This window comes from Strix aluco, chromosome 4 (genome assembly GCF_031877795.1).
Source record: "Strix aluco isolate bStrAlu1 chromosome 4, bStrAlu1.hap1, whole genome shotgun sequence".
Classification (NCBI taxonomy): Eukaryota; Metazoa; Chordata; class Aves; order Strigiformes; family Strigidae; genus Strix; species Strix aluco.
The window spans coordinates 36563817-36581426 of NC_133934.1; the positions used below are offsets into that span (position 1 = coordinate 36563817).

At 40.0% G+C, this 17610-nt stretch overlaps 1 protein-coding gene across 3 annotated transcripts in view; it reads left to right on the forward strand.

The window, feature by feature from the left end:
- The first annotated feature begins 376 nt into the window (after positions 1-376).
- CFAP97 (cilia and flagella associated protein 97) overlaps positions 377-17610 on the forward strand; it is a 35640-nt gene continuing 18406 nt past the window's right edge. The window contains exons 1-3 of one of the 3 annotated variants that reach the window (XM_074822735.1): positions 377-477; positions 11777-12661; positions 12750-12821. In XM_074822735.1, the coding sequence (XP_074678836.1) occupies positions 11797-12661; positions 12750-12821 (937 nt within the window). In that variant the 5' untranslated portion in view covers positions 377-477; positions 11777-11796. Of the gene's footprint in view, positions 478-624; positions 702-10371; positions 10391-11776; positions 12662-12749; positions 12822-17610 lie in introns of those variants that run through there. The other 2 variants (XM_074822736.1, XM_074822737.1) reach the window with 2 other exon arrangements.

A 17610-nucleotide genomic window follows, 5' to 3' on the forward strand; every position in this document is an offset into this window, starting at 1 on the left:
TCAGCCTGGAGCCCCATCACCTCAACTTGGGGCACTATCACCTCAGCATGCAGCCCCATCACCTCAACCTGAAGCACCATCACCACAGCATATGACCTCACCACCTGAACCTAGAGCCTTATCATCTCAATCTGGGGACCATCACCTCCACTTGGGACACTATCACCTCAGCATGGGGCGCCATCGCCTTAGCGAGGGTCCCAGCTTTTTCCCCTCTTTCTGCGGAGCCGAGAAAGGCGAGAGGGAAGAGGACACTCGGCGCCTGAGGGGGGCGGGAAGGGAACCGGGGGCCGGGACCTCCCACCGGGAGGTCCCGGTCCCCGGCTCCCTTCCCGCCCCCCTCAGGCGCCGCCTTTCTCCGCCGACGACGCGAGGGGGCTGGCCCGGGCTGCGTAGGAGCCTGGTATCTAGACGGCGGCCGCAACGCTGCGCCGTTTCCACTTCCCCTCTTCTCTCTTTCCCTCTCTTCCCGTGCGCGTGAGTATCCGCCCTGGCTGCCTGCGCCGTTACCACAACAAAGCCGGGGAGGGGAGACGGCGACTGCTGCTTCCCGGGGACTGCCGGCCTGGCCTGGCGACGGCGGGGCCTCCTCCCCGCGGAAGGTGCCCGGAGAGCGGGTCTGTGGCGGTTGGGGGCGGCGGGAGGGGGCGATAGGCATTTTCCTCCCCCTGCCTGAGGTATTTTTTGCCAGATCAAGCAAGGTGAGAGACGTGTGTTGGTTTTATATATATATATATATAAAAATTCTAAAAATCATTATGTAATTCATATGTTTATTATTTTTTAATTTGTTGTCTTTCTACTTGGGTCCCTGCCTGAGCGACACGTATGTAGGTGTCTCCCAAGCATGTCGCACATGCTATATTTGGAGGGCTTTGGCTGGCGTTGAGCTGCCAGAGTTTAGTCATGCCGCTGCAAGGTGTATTTTATGCCCTGCTTCAGTGCCGTGCCTGCCTTCTTTGCTCCTCAGGGGAATTGGAAAAGAGGTGGGAGATTTTCTTCTGAGGCACTGACCCTCATTGGTATCGTAGTTGTCGGCTTTGGGAGCGCGTTACTGTGTCGTGCGTGCCATCCCTAAACTTACCGGACTAGGAGGGATAAGTTGAAGCAATGCTCAGAGTTCAGTGAAGTGTTTTCGTTGGGTGTAATTAGTAGAAATTAAGTCAACTGAAATGACCATTTTAAACAGCTTGCCGCGAGCATCTTAAATCATTGCGATAGTCACATTTCTGCAGTTTCCTCAGGACGACAGTATTGTAACTCCCCCTGCCCTGCACAGGGCTGTGTTCTGCACTAACAGTTCCCAAGCTGGGGCTGTAGTTTGGAAAAATACCTACCACCGAAGCTCTTGGCCCCTGTGGATTTGTATGAAAATCACAAAAGAGGTAACTTAACTGTAAATCCTGGGCCTTTCTTGGCAGTCATTTGTGCAGCCCCTGCAGCAGAGCAGAGTACTGAATTCATTCCAAAGCATCTCACTGAGATGGTACAACCAACAGCAATGTATGTCATGCTGGTGAAGCTCCGTTTTTCTGGCATTTTCACCGTGTATTAGGGAAATTGGCATTTTAAAATACAGATTAGCATGGCTTCTGGCACAACCTAATTTAAGGTCATGTAACTTCTATGCCTTGCTCAAGTTTTTCCCTTGCGGCTCTGTTAAACACAATTTTCAGAAACTGGTTTTATTATACTATGTACATGTTTACACTTGTTCATTCTTACTATACAACATACCTAAAAAGCATCTAGTGTTTGCATTTGGACATGTATATATTTAAAAATTGTGTGGTTAAAATTTCTGTGCAACATCATAGAAACAGCAGGAAAACTATGTGGCATGGAATGAATATAACAGAAATAGCAGTGCTAAATTTTTTTTGTATCCCTGCTTTTGTCTGTTATAAGATGCTCAGTATAGAGCTTAGAGTGCATTGTACACACTTTTGCTTCTATGAAGAAATAGGTAATCTCTTTTTCTTGGATAGAAAGCAATCGCTGGAGTTGTCAAGGGAGAGAGAACAAAGTTCCACAAAGTTAAGTTCTTCAGAGGAGCTATTTGAAGACTAACATGAAGTCATCATTACTAGAAAATTATTCACCGGACATTAGCTTAAAAAAGGGTTTGTAAAATAATTAACATTTAAAAATATAGTTTCCAAAAATTCAGACTCAGCTTTTGGAATGCTTCAAGCTCTCCCACCACTTTTTCCTGTTGTTTTTGTAGTGCGTATGTTGTTCCTTTGTATTTTCTCAGCCCAGATTATAGAATAGAGACCAGCAAAAAGGAAAGAATAAGTAATTTGGGGACATCCTCTTCCTTTTCTTGGGACTTAAAGCTCTTATGACCTACTGGGATTTTGTTTTGTTTTTGTGCTTGCCCATGTTTTTACAGAGCGTTCAGAGGGTCCCGTGTTTCTGCATAAGACTTAAATGGTCTCAGAGGGCCATCAGGACTGCAGAGCCTGTTGAGGCTTTGGAAGTGCAATTGGCCAATCCCTTTAGAGGCTCGACCCAGCAGCACGTACAGGTGGTTCTCTAAGGAGTCTTTCAAAATTTGCAGGATGGGTGACATATGGTCTTCCATGGCACAGGTGACAGGAGCATTTACAAGCTTTTTAAAGTCTGCGCGGTTGGATGACATAATAATATACCTGAAGCTTAGAGGTGAGGGTCTGAAAGTGAGCTGGCTCCTAGTTGAGCCTAGGTATCTCCTAAAATTCACAGGAGATGGGCAGACTATTATTAGGATGGATGTACCTTAGTGCTTCCACCAAAGCTGCTTTTAATTTTTTTTAATTCTTTGCTTCCTGGTCGGCTCGTGATGGAATGGTCCAAAACATGACCTGTGTTCCTTGACTAAGGTTCTTCCCATCCAAGAATCTCAACTGGTGATTGAGTCACAATTCAGTGATGGGTACTTGTTGTTCTTGAAGTGTTTAATTTTAATAACAAAATAAACACTGGAACTTCAGGAAACCCATATTATGTTGAATGGAAGAGAGAGCCCTATCTTTCAGCATTTATCTGCTTTTCCATACTGATATTTGTCATCTGAAGAAACGAGCAAGTCATAAAAATCTAATGCAAGAGAGGACCTCAAGAGACCTTTACCTCATTTGTCCCCAACACACATTCTGAGGAAACATAAAAATACTTAGACTATTCCTAAGTGATATTTGTTTAAGCTGTTCTTTGTATATACTGATTTAATGACTGAATTGCTGTACTTCACCCTGCTCATCTGTACCAGACAGTGCTTGTTCCTCTTACATAGAAATATATTCACTGAAAATTAAGAGTTGCATATTATTGTCAGTGGCTGTGGAGAATGTGATCGCTCTCTGTGAAACAGTATTTTCCAAACTGCGATGGTAGGTGTCGTGTGTGGTCACAAAACTCACATCTATTTGATCTGTGTGGAAGCATGTCTATGCAAAGTGTTGAGGGAAATGTTTAGTCAGGTCACTAAACATACTAAATCTATAACATTAGAAGCATGAACAAACTTCTAGTTCAGCGAGCATTTCCATTGGAGATAGTTCATGTGTTGTGCCACTTAGTAAGGGTGGCCTTGTATTCTGGAGTGTGCTGTGATTTTATCTGCTGCTGGATTCAGTCAGTAGTTTGTGAAATGGTGTAGTTGCTTCCTTTGTGATCCTGTGATCTACTTCAGGACTGGCACAGAGTTAAATGCAGAATATGCTGAGGTTAAGTGACATGTGCCCAGTATAGGTGGTCGGCTCTTGGATGAAAGTTTCAGTGCTGTTGAACTCTACCGTCGATTTATTTTTGAGGTCTGGCTTCCCAACAGTAGCAGATGGCCATCTGTAGATTCTAAACATTTCTGGGCTGTATTTCTGCTGTGTGCAATGAGTGAGGCAGGAGCACAGACTGGGCACAGCTGGCCTGTTACAAGGTGAGAGTAGGGGGAAAGTTACTCTACAGTTATTTCACCAATATTTGTTGTTTCCCATTTACTTTTGAACTGCAATGAAAGAGGGGTTTTATGCCTCCATGTAGTTTCAAGTGGGGAATGATCAATGGTGGTTTGAGAGCTTGAAGATGTACATGGAGACCTTTACTGAGGCCTGAATCATCCTTGGGCTCTGCTCCTTGAGACAGCTGATGAGCACAAAGCGTTGCTTACATGAAGCAGGGGAATTGGTGTATCCATTGTCATTTGGAAGGTGGTAACACCTAGCTCCCAACAGTCAGCAGCAGTTGCTTGGATTAATCTCAGCAGATCCCAAGGGATCTGATCTTTGAGTGCTGTGCTTGGAGCTCAAGGAAGGCACACACAGGTAATCCCTCAACTGGTGTACCACGATGATGGCACACGTAACTCCAGCCTTTACGTAGCAAATTTGCTGAAGTTTAGCTTTAATAAGAGGAATTGTTTTCCTTTTCTTGCATGCCATCATGAACTTCAGATGTGGACAGCCTGGTTGGATGCATGTTGCCTCAGTATTTAAATCTTGATACCGGACAGAAATACTCTTCATACATACACACGAGTACAGCAGGAGCAAGAAAACTCAGCTTCCTTTTACCTTGCTGTTCACCCTCAGTACTTGGCAGTAGAGTCTGTCCTTTTCTGGGTTTTTCGTACCTGTATACAAATAACTTTGCTGCCAGGAACTGTTCAATATCTGTCTATGTTATTGAAAGTCTGTGTGCATGGGTCACTTTTGGGAAGGGTCAGTGACCAGTTTCCCCTTAGCATCTTGCTGCCTTTTGGTCCCTGAAGTAGCTGGAGGTGGGAGTCTTCCAGGTAGTGAGAAATGGTGTATGGCCCATGAGACTTTGATGTGGGTGGTGTCACTTATGCTTGTAGACATGGAGGGCCTTATGAAGGGAATCATTCCAGAAGCTGCTGATGCTTTTATCAAACAACATATTATTCATTGTCTTTGATTTTGATTGTAAGCTGCTTCTGTTCCCTCTGGGTTTCGAGGGTTTGCTGGTCATTTTCTTGGGATTCTCAGCAGGGAGTGACTAGCTGTGGGTATCAGCACTCGGGAGGTCTCTGACTCAACCTTTCTGCTCATGAGGTCACAGGGTGACCTTTGCTGAAGAACAAACATTTAATGTGTGCGTATGAGTGAAGTCCTGGAGCTACAGATCCACACCTCAGCATAATGTATCACAGTTTTTCATAGTAAGGGAATGGCTTGGTTTTGGCTCAAGAGGAACTACTTTTTCTTATTTTTTCTCTCTTTTTTTTTTTTTTCTTTTATCCCTTCTACATTAACTTGAAAGCCTTAGCCTTACAATCATCTAGAGCTGTCTGGTGGTCGTGTACTTTCATTTGCTCTAACAGATGATGGCAGTTGACTCTGTTCCAGCACTTTCTAGTGCCCATTTACTGAATGGAATCCTTGCTTGAAATAGCCGGGAGACTCAGTACTTTTTGTTGGAATCCTTTTAAAAGGACTCCAAAGTACTTTGGAGCATCTCTGCTGGGCCTACCTCTGTTTGGAGACAGAACTCTGAGGGCTAACTTGTCATAGGTTTGGGAGTTACTAAACTATATTTTGCAGCAAGCAGGGAAAAATCTTGTCCTTTGTGTCCAGCAGTGAGAACCAGGGCAAAAAACAAACCAAAGCAAAAAAAGGAAGCAAAAAAAATGGAGGAAAAAAGGCAGCAATGGCTGGGTATATTGACCCCATAGATTTGAAGTGGCAGGTCTTCCCTCGTTCCCCTTCTGGAGCAAGGAGAGAGAGAAATACAGTGAAAGGCATTAGAGCCAGCTGCAAATCAACTGACAAGTGGTTTCAGATGCCCTAGAAACAATGGTAGTTCCAATCTGAGCTTGAATTAGGTCCTGTCAGATCTCGTCTGTGAGGGACAAATGGTGGTTCCATGGCCTGTTCAGTTTACTCAGTTCAGGCGCAAGCCTACTACTGTGTCATGAGCAAACAACAAGAAGTTTGTCGTGAATCAGCAGTAAATACTTACATGTAGGTTGTAATCTGAGCAAAGGGATTCACCCCAACGTAGCTATGTCTAGGTGGCTGATCAGCAGGAACATGGTTACCCGTAACTGGACAGAGCCAGATTTTTCTTGGAGGTACACCATGGAAGGATAGAAGCTAGTAGTTGCAAGATGTGACATGGGAAATTTTGATTAAAATAAAAAAAAAATCACAATGAAGGTTGTTAAGCACTGGAGCAGACTCCCACATAGAACGTGAAGTATTCATCCTTGGAGTTCTTGAAAACTTGGTTGGACAAGGCCCCGAGCAAAACTGGGCCCAACTTTGAAGCTGACCCTGCTTTGAGCAGTGGACTGGACTGGATAATGTCCAGAGGATCCCTTCCAACCTAAATATTTCTATGATTCTAATTCCAGCTCCTTTCTGCTTTGTGGTATTTTTCTGAGTAACTTGCCTGTGCCTCAACCAGCCCTTCCATCTCAGGGTGTAGGAACAGGTCCAGGGCAGGATGTATAAAACTGTGTGGAGGAGCGGAGCTTGAATAGATTTGTAGTTTTGGAGTTTAGTCTGAGCTGGGGTTGAGGCCTTGTGTTTCATAGATTGGTTATGAATCAGTCATGGTTTGGATTGGGGAAATTGGTACCCCAGTTTGGAGAGCATATGCTGTGCAGAACAGCTGTAGCAGGCATTGTGCTCTGAGCTTGGAAAATTAAGAGTATCTACTAAACAAGCTGGTTGATTCATTCATGGGGGGTTTCCCTCAAGGGAAGTAGTTTCCTGAGAGATGTATTTCATCCTTTGCAGGCTTTGTTGTTTCCTACTAGCAAAAATGAAAGCTTTAATTAAAGAACAGGTAGGTACGGCTGGTTATGTGTGGTTTGTCACATGGCTGGAAGCAGCTGCACTGGTTGATCTTTATCACTGTTGATTGTATCTGAGAACAAACTAAGTTTTGGGTTACTCTGTTTTACAGGTTTTAAGACTTATGTGTCCCCTCTTTTAAACTAAACAAACCCTCAGAAGTTGGACTTTTCTAATTGTCTTAAAATTTTTATTGCTGTCTTCTAGACATTTTCAAATTTTCTTTTAATGCCTCAGCCAAAAATGAAGAAGGGAGGGAGAAAGAGGGGGGTGGGGTTTGAAATGGTGTGTTTTTACATGGTAACTCATTTAATGATTGCTATTTTTGAAAATGTTAGTCAGATGGTATGTTCAGCATTTTCACCCTCACCCAAGTTCACCATACAAAGACATGACTTGGCAATCAGCAGGTTTAAGGGGGCAGGATCCTTAACAGAGGGGCAATAATGAGTAAATAGAGGATTTTGGAGAACATCTGCCATTGATAGTGTAAATCTTTTAATTAAAACACTTTAACCTTCCAACCTCTTGGCTCTCAAACACTTGTTTCTGCTTTCTGAGATCAGCAGGGTGGGTCCCTGTTCTGAAGAGGTAGAAATTTCCAGCTGAAAGTAGAGGTGCCATCTGTGGGAGCACTGATTGTATGGGCTGGGAGAAGGTTGCCTGCTTGGTTACTTCTTTCAGTATCAATTATACTTACAAAGCAACATTAATAACCCTAAACCAGAGGTTGACTTATTGGAGCCGAATACAGCATTATTATTGCTTCTGATACTTTACATATACGTTTGTTAATACATCCTAAAATGATGTCTGTTCCTTTTTGTTGCAGGAAACGTTGCTGAGTCATCTTGAGTGTACTATAGTTGTGCTGTACAATGGCCTCTGTGGTGATGCACAGTGTGCACGCAGTAATACCAGAAGTTTCTGATTCAGCCCACCACATGCTTAAGGGACTTTTTTTCCAGTTTTATTATATCCAGAATTTTAAGATGTCCCAAAAGCATTTAGGGCCTTCAGACGATGTATAGCATACAAATTCAGAGTGTGGTGTTCTGCATTCTAGGAATTTGTGTGTTACTAGATAGAAAAAAAAAAGACTTTCCTCTCTATATGAACTGTCCTCTTCCTCAATTATGAAAGTAGAATGCTTAAAAGAAAGTTGATTACTGCTTGTAATGTTGAGGTTTTTTTCTTATGTGATTTATTTCAGTACTCTCTGATGCATGTATTTCAGATGGTCTGTATTTAAAAAAGTGAAAGATTGGTTGGATAACTTTAAGGTGTAACCAAGGTTCAAATACCTTGAATCTTTACTTACTTAATGTTCTTCATAAGTGTTAGTTTTTAACATTCAAAAAATGTTAAAATCAAAAGGCAGTATATGTTCAAACACAAAACCGCATCTAAATCTATATCCTCACTATATCACTTTTTATGTACTATCCTACCTTTGTATAAGATACTTTATATAGCAGGCCTTTCGGCATGGCTGCAATTAGGCATTACCTAAAAAGATATTTCAGGTGATGCTGCAGTTGGCAGGGGAAAAACACTCAATACATTTAGCGTGAATAAGGTCTTGATCTTTGTTTAACACAGAGGAGGATGTTAAAATGCTGCTTGTCCTTTGGGCAGGGCAGTAGCAGGCCGTGGTCAGCCTGTGCTGGAGCTGAGTGGTCTTTGCTCTTCCAGTGGCGGGCTGGTGAAATCATGGATGTGGTCTCGGTAGGTGGTCAGATGCTCAGTGCATCAACCTCTTGATGAGAAAGTGTGGGTCCCTGCTGCCCTGACAGCCAGAGTGTGTGTTTTCCTTGGCTGCTTGACCACTGCTTTCTGATCTTAAATGAGTCAAGCCTGGTGTTTACAGGTGAAGGGATTAAGAAGTGGTATAAACTAGGAGGAACTGCAGTGAGGAAGGGACAAAGACGGATGGGTGTGCTTGGCTGGGATGATGGGTGGGTGTTACAAGAAATAGGGGGAGAGAGGTAGAGAATTACATGGAAAGAGGAAATACTACAGTAAAAAAAAATCTGACAAATAATTAATGGTCAACCTGCTCATTTGAGTTGATCATGTTTGTGTCAGTGTTTCATGGCAGAAAGCATATTTTTTTGGTAAATAAATACAATAATTAGCAGTTAATGATAAGTATTTGATGCTAATGACAGTTTTCTTGGGATTTCACTTGTTGATTCTGGAGTCACTTGTTGATTCTGTATTTTAACAATTGATAACATAACAGAATTCAGTACTTCTCAAGAAATAAAATTACACTCTGCCCTGTATATAAAAGAGTGTGTGCGTGTGCGCACAGACAGCCAATTTATTAATTAAGGCATGCTTCTTCTGTATTGCTGCTGCTTTGCAAATTCCAGCTCCCTTAAAGACATTCTAGATGCATGAGGGGAATAGAAGAACACTATCTCTTAATCTATTTCTTCTTGTTTGTTGTTAATGGAAACTACAAAATTAATTAATGCTTAGTTTGTGAATGATTAAGAGTGTCAGTGACAGAAATTGGCCAACATAGCATGTGTGTTTGCCATTAAGGTGAAGGCTAAAGTCGTTAGGGAGTTGTGCCAGCAAAGTGGAAGGAGCATTTGGCAGTAAAATGACTGGTGTCACAACTGGTGCTCCTTGGGCAGAGTCAGACTGCTAAACTGCATTTCTCCTGTAACAGTGGTTGCTGTCTATGAATCAGTTATGGCTCAGGCTTCATGGAAAACAGCCCACTGGCAGGTAAGCTGTTCCTGAGTCAGGCAGAGTGGGAAGATGTGCGTTCCTTGGCTGGTGCTAATGGTGGAAAGGAAGGTTCAGGCTCTTTGCTATTTTTTATCACCTTTTGCCACTGTTTTAAGTTAAATCCCATTTCAGAAAAGCAGGATCTGAAAGTCATGACGTGACTACGTATTACATTCTAGCTGATGAGATAGTGTTAGTCTCCTTTGCAGGAGTAGGGTTACATACACACATCCATGGTTTTTTTGTTTATTACACTCAACAAAATTTTATATTTCAAGCTGTACTAGTTGTTCTGCACCCACCTGCAAACCTGTTTTTTGCCTTATCCCCTTATGCTCTTACATGTAAAACAGTGCTAACAGTACATCAAATCTATGTGTTTGACACAAGTGGAATACACCACATGCCTACTTTTACCAATCAGTCATAATCTTTCTGAAGCTACAAACTGGTGACGTGCTAGTGCCTTAAGTAATGAGAACCTTGCATCATGGAGAAGGAAAGTTTTTGGTTTAATTTTAACACTGTATTTCCTCTATTAATTTTCTTCATAGAATTGACTTTGCCCAAGTTGTACTTGCTAAATAAATAATTCATGATATATAGTCTACAGGTAATGCCAGAAAGTTCTGCTTGATTCCCTTCTGGTTTAGGTTACATGAAGTAGAAAATTAAATGTAAATAATGTGTTACTCTTCTGAATTTTTTTCTGTTTTACATGTTTTGATATATTAAAATACATTATCCTTTTAGAAAGCTACTCTAGGAAAACTTCCAGGAGTTCACACGACAGTCGGGCATTGCAGACTATGCAAGTTGCCTGAAGCCAGGGATCACAAGAAGTGGTATGAATATGAAAAATTTCCAAATTTCATGTAGCATATCAAATTAAGAGTTCCCAGGTGTTTTACTCCTTTGTTCTGTTGCTCTTGGAGGAGCTAGGTGCTTTAAAGAATTTCTTTTCATGGCACTCTGCTTCTATTGTTTAATAGCGTTTTCAGCTTTATACAACATCTAACCTTATTAAGTCTCTTTTCAGTTCTTTGGCTTTGTGAATCTTAAAACCACAGGAGATTCCTCACCTTCTGCTTTTAATGTTGTGCTTTTTGTATTTTGGTGTGCGTATTTCAAATTCCAATAAAACTGAGTATTATTTGAGAAGTGGCAAGATAACTGAGTGACATAGACCTTTACAAATTCTGTATTTTGAAGTAATTTTAGCTAGAAGCTTTCTCTGGAATAGTCTTGCAGTTTCAAAGCAAGTTTAGGCATTCCTTTTTCACCTTTGTTTGCCATGGCAACAAACTATATGTGGTTTAAGGGAGACCATCCATTTTGTAAAATATTCTGGTTGTTCCGCCTCGTTGCTTCCACTGTCTTTGGTTTTGGTTTCATTGGCTTTAAAGAAAGAAACATAGGAGCAGATCTGTAGAGCGTAACGGTTAGCCTTGAGGATCTGATATCCACACTGTATGTATTTGGGCTAGCCATAAACTGTTCCCATGGACTAGATGGTGACTGCTGGTTTAAGTGCATTAGTTTCGTGTCTGCGGCTCACTTTAAAGGTTAGTTTCATTTGAAAGAATCACATTTGCTCACTGTACTATGCAGTGTGAGTTAGAGGACTGTGAAGAAAAGCAGGCTCCTGATCCAAACTAAAACACTGGCACTGACATACCCTACATCTATTACAATTTAATCTATAGAACCATGGATCTTTTGATGTAAATTGAAACTGCTTGTACTTTTAAGTGCTGAAAGTCTGTAGCTCAAATGGCTGTGTCAGCCAAGATGATGACCACCACATACAAACAAGGTTTTTAATATAAAATCCAAACTAATGATAGCTCATTAGTGGCTCTAGTTTAAAATGGCTTTAGCTTAAAGGGACAAAATAAGTCACAAATTGCTTGTTTGTAATAATTAAGAGTCTTCAGCTGGTAACAATGTTTGACTAATTTTCTAAGGAGTAAAAGTTTCGAAATCGTGATAGGTTTTGTTCGCATAAAGTAAAGCTTTTTTGTCTAATGTGTAAACTGTGTACAATGAGGTGACACTAAATTTCTTCATAAAACTCACTACAGAGTTGTCCCTAGCAACATAACGTAATTAATCACAGAATTCTAAATTCTAACTAGAGCTAAAAGAATAAAGAACAAAACTATTATACTAAAACTGTACTTGGATCTGTTTTTATGCTAACCTTTGGAAACCTTTTGTGATGGTTGCAGGTGGCACTTCATATTTCAGAATGGACCGGTTTGAAGATGTATCAGATGGTGAAGTGGATCATGCTTTCTTTGACAGTGATTTTGAGGAAGAGAAAAAGAAAGCTGAAGAAAATGGTGAATGTGTAGAGAAAGGAAGTACAAAGGCAGCTCTTGCAGACCCTGATTTGGTTTCTAATTCAAAGGATGCAAAATGTTGTGAGGAGGAAAGTGAAGGAAAGCAGAAAGATTTTCAGAAGGATCAGTCTGTAGAAAATAGCACCGATCATCCTGAAGATGTTTCATCTTTGTCACTTTCTCCGGTTGTTGAGAATGCAGGTACCTCTGGAGCAACATCTGCAGCAAGTAGGGGAACACAGAAGAATGTTCCTGCTGGAATCCCCAAAATAGTTAAAGAAGGTGAAGAAGATTATTATACAGATGAAGAAGATAGTAGTGATGATGGCAAAAAACAGAAAGTTAGACCAAAGTCAGTGAAGCAGTCAAACAACATAAAAAAGGCTAGCAAAAAATATACTAATATCAGCTCCTCTTCCTCGTCTTCCTCTTCCTCCTCGTCCTCCTCATCCTCATCCTCAAGCTCAGATACAGATTGCTCTGATACAGATTCTGATAGCTGTTTATCAGATTCATCACATTCTTCCTCAAAGAGGAATCCTTGTAGGAATGCTCTTCTGTCTCCAAAACAAAAATTCAAGTCAGCAATGAAATTAGCAGAAGGAAAACCAAAGCTCGGTGACTACTTGGAGGAGTCTGAAGACACGGTGACTGACGTAACACCTCTGTCAACTCCAGACATCAGTCCTATCCAGTCTTTTGAACTTGCAGCATCAAATGATAAGAAACTAAAAATAAAAAGACAGGAAAATGTGAACCAAGAATTATATGGTAATTTTTAAGAATTTAAGTACAACACAATTTGTAAAACCTATGGGGCTGGGAAATCCAATCTTATGCCTGTATTTTTTTCCATTAGATTCTGAGTTTGATCGCAGATATAGCCGAAAAGTCTTGCATGATGCCATGGACCTGAATCAGCTTTTAAAAGGTGACTTTTAAATTCTCTTTTTACAAAGTATGACATCTGTACATTATCGAGAACAGTTGACTTTTAATGGAAGAGAATGAGGTTTTAATGTGCCACATGTGTTTTGAAAACAGTTGTGTGATTGAGCTGCGTTGATCTAATTCTTTGAACTCTTATTATGTAAATAGTACTGATTCTACAGTGGAAAGAAGGAGCATGTGTATGAGCATGTGTTGGTATGCATATGCCTAGAAATAAGATACACAGATGGGGTAAATCTCTAAATAAGATTTGATGTATTAACAAATTGAATAATAAAATTGCACATGCATTTTAAGAAATCAAAGTTTACTGGACTATGCCACAATTTACTGTCTAAATTAAAACACCATGATAAAATGCTGGGTTATCAACCTTCAAAATTGAAAGGCAGTCCAAAACTGATTGCATGATAAATAGTATTCATATATTTAAATTTCTGGTACCTTTTTGATAATGAAATGGAATTATTTGAAATTATTTTTCTGAACTAAGTGTCTGACTTCTAAAATGCCATGAAGTTGAGTAAAGGTATTTTAAAGGGAAAAATAACAGCTAATCATTACTAAAATCTGAGTGTTTTCTTCTTGCTGATAGATTTAATAAATCTTAATAATGAAGTCTAAGAGTGAGAGAACTTAGAATCTCTTTCACTGCATTCATTGCACAACTTCATTGTATGGGGTGCGAATGCACTAGATGATCTCATGTGCATATTTTAAGGTCTACACAGTGCTTTTGCACTTGTTTTCATTAGTAAAAGCTATAGAATAAAAGAGTCTTGTCTCAAGAAATCTGCTGATAATGGGTGAGGAAAGCTTCTTACAGTCTTAAGTCTGGTACATTTCAACGCAAGTTTGCTGTATTGCGGTAGGTCTGACATGACTAAAACTGCATGTGTCATCTTTCTTCACTTTGCACCTTGCCAATCTGAGCCTCTAGTGACTAAGAATTCAAAATACATTGTATGCATGATTTAACTTTCCTATGAGTAGAAGTGAGGGTTTTACTTGTATGGAACTTCTAATGGTAAGAAAAGCAGAGCTAGCTATCAAGAAAGGTAGAGCTGATTCTCCTCTCTGACAGTCCTTGTGCTCCAGCAACTCTTTCATACTAGAAAAGGCTCTAACCACTTGTCAAAACATGATGTTAGAAGAGTTGTTGCTAGGCAATTGAAATTATGATGTCCTACATCTTTATTTGTTCCCTGATAGCAAAAAGCTATTTAATAATTGGTGATTATGGAAGGATTCAACTCATCCCTAAAGCAAATGGGTATTATAGATCAAAGTGAGTATGCTCAGAGATGAAACTCTGTTTGGAGGGGAGTGGAGTTTTTTCTCAAAACTGAAAAACAATTCTAAATAACAATAATAAAGATTGAGTAATGAGAAGTAGAATTCATATAATCTGGCAGCTAATGCTCCTGATTAACATGCATATTACTCCCAAGTGCCTCTCTAAATTGGCAAGCACAGCATAGCTTAATTACTTTGGGTATTTTGAAGTTTAAATGGGGCAGGGTTATTAATGGTGGAAAGTAACTAGTCTGGAAAAATAGGAGCTAATCTTATTCTGAGTTATTGCTTCCAGGTTTTTCCGTACTCTCAACAAAAAAAAATGTGCAAATCATCCTCTCCCCCGCTGCATTAAATGTTCATCCGAACTGCATAGGCATGAACATTGCTTCAAGTGAGAACACTATAAACCCAGACCTGAGTGCATGAAAGAGTGTTTAAATGATCATCAGGATGCCTCAGATTTGGTTTTAAAGTATAATATTCTTCCAGTAATCTATGCTGATGAATCATTTAGTTTAAAATTTTTGTCATATATGCTTACAATATAGCTGGGCCTAAGCATTTACAGCAGTTATGCTAGTTTAATTTCCCAAGGTCCTCAGAAACTTGCAGAATTTCAGTGTGATCTATTACTGTATTGTTTCTAGGGGGTGTGCAGTAACTCATTTGTACAGTTCTGTGCACTGGTAATATGAACATTTGGGAAAACTAGAATCTCTTGTATTAAAGAATCACAAGAACAAAGAAAGGGAAGAAATCTGTTAAAAGCACATGATATTCAAAGAACAAGTTTTGGACTAGGACAGGTCTGGTTATTAAGCAGTGAGGTAGTTTCTGTATCTTAAAATCTATTTGAAGCATTTAGAAGAAATGTTGCAGTTAAATTAAAAAGCAGTTGAAATAGTTTTTCCTCTATATTATATGCCCTCGATACATATTTGTGCTTATATTGCAAACTATTCATTTTTATAAGCATTTTAAAAAATGATTTTGATAAAATTTATCATGCTTTTACATCTAAAGCTATGCTTGTTCTTGATAGAAGCCAAGTTTTAAGTTATGCTATTTTACGTAATTTAAAATCTCACAAGTAACATAATTCTGCTTGTAAATCTCACAGTCTCCATGCTGTGTACTGCGCTTTGAATGCTTTTTGGGTGGGTGTTGCTGTGCGGCTTTATCACTGATTTTAGAAATATTCTTTAGTGACCAGAACTCCGAACAAGAGATTGATAAAGATTTGTGCTAACACTTGGTTACTACATCTGAAAGTCATGTCATTTTGTGTGTGCTGTTAGTGAAGTGAGCATTCATTACCAGGTATTGCAGCTTGCTGTGCAGCCTCCATTTGCTCTATGGAAAATAACTGAACTAGTTTTAGTCAGAATGGCAGAAATCTACTCAGTAACAGTAGTGGGGCAAAGTGAAGATTATGCTTGAAAACTGGAGAGAAGCAGGTTCTGCATGTTGCCAAAGACAAAACATATGAATGTAGGCCTTATATTGGCATTTATTAGACGGGAGTCGAGCCCTGTTTCAAAGGGAAGGAAGAAGTACAATAAAATGTGCAGTTTTCAGAGCCTGAGGTTGTCTGGCTGTATTGGCATGACTTGGCATGCATGTTGATGTAGGAGGGGCATGTGAACAGTAGAGTGCTCTTGAGAGCAGATGCAGCATGAAGGAAGACAGATAAACATATGCAGTGAAGGAATGGTGGAGCCCAGGTATCCAGAAGCTACCATTTAAGGTAAGGGGTGCGCACTCACACTGTTTCGGTTGTAAGGAGACCACGGTTTGCAGTGGGAACAGTATTGCTAGAAACTGCAGGCCATAGTGAAAGCAGAGGTGGTGCAGGGTGGATGGATAAACTCAGAACATTTTGAATCAATCTCTGTTGTTTGGTTCTATATCAGTCCTGTGGTAGTGTCTGATGCTCAGTTCAGAGTGGCTTGGAGTTCAGGTGGAGGTAGCACCCTCTCTCTGGAGCAGAGCCTGCCCTGCTCGCTGGTACTGAAGCCCCATGGCTGCAGAACCTGCAGTACTAAAACCAGCCTGGGTCATGTTACAGTCTTAAGTCCACCTGGACCATGTTGTTCAAGTTACTGGACTTAGAGATATTAATTACTCCTGCATTGTGCATAAAAATTCTTGGGTTTATCTGTGATACTGTTTTGGTAGGTCTGAAGTACTGAATTGTTTAATAGTTCTTGCTAGTGGTTTTTACTTCTGTTCATGAAAATCACTTGCTGTTTGGGTGGAATGCTTATTAAAAATGTATATAAATGCTAAATATATGATGCTTGAATCCTCTCATTTTTACAGACATAGAAGTTGATGTTTAGGAGGCTTACATCATTTCATTACAGTGCTAAAGCTGATGTCACATAGCTGTCATCATTATGATGTATGACTATAAGAATTATTGTAACGCTGTGGAGTCAGCAACACTACTTAGGAAATTAAATATCTTAGCAGTGTGGCCAACAATATAGGGACTCAAAATTTCAGTTATTCAAGGTTAGTAGGGTTTATATTTTACTGACCTCTTCTTAATCTTTTTTTTTTCACCACCTGCATGGAAAAAAATACAAGCATGATTATAATTTTTGAGGTAGAAATACAGTTCTTCACTGTTCCATGATGCTATATAGATTCTTGTATGTCATTCTTTTGTGAGTCAATGCTGTTTCTACTTTGCTATAAACCTTAAAGATCTTTCAGAAAATTAATAACTAAGAGCAATATTCAAAGCCCATAATAATAAATGTCAAAGTTATCTCCTATGCTGTAATCTGAAGCACAAAAAGAGAATTAAATATGGCAACGCAAAGAAATAGATTGTTGAAAATTGGTTTTGGAAGTGCTTTCATAAAGGTCCATGTTATAAAGCTGGGAATAAAAAAATTGGAAACTTTTCTGATGCTGTTTTGCTTGATCCTGTATCTTGACCCAATGTCACATGTAATTTTAAGGAATTGAGGCTATGCAGTTAAAGAGATGGGTTAAGCATACGAGTGTGAACTAAGCACTCATCCATTTCCATCCCATTATGCTCCACGCTTGCCCTCTGTCTTTAGACAAGTCTCTTGATTTCTGTAGTTCAGAATGCAGAGTTGTATGCTAAAAATGTTGTGTATCTCTTTATCTGAATTTATGTTGGGTGTCAATACACTAGTAATGGGATTGCACAAGGTATATAGAGTGCTAAAGAATTCAGCACTTTGTGTTTTCTTCTCTGTAAAATGGTGTTGATACCTACTTATTTTACAGAAGTGTCTGTGAGAATTAATCTGTAAATCCATGGTATTAGCTATTATTAACTTGAGGAGGTGATGTGATGGGGTAAGTAGGACAATGTGCCACAGGTTAATTCTATTCTTGAAGTTCTCACTGACCTGTATGCTGTGTGATAAGTCTTTTTGCCTCTTCTCTGCCTTAGACTTTCTATTGTAAAATAGTCAGAGCTCACT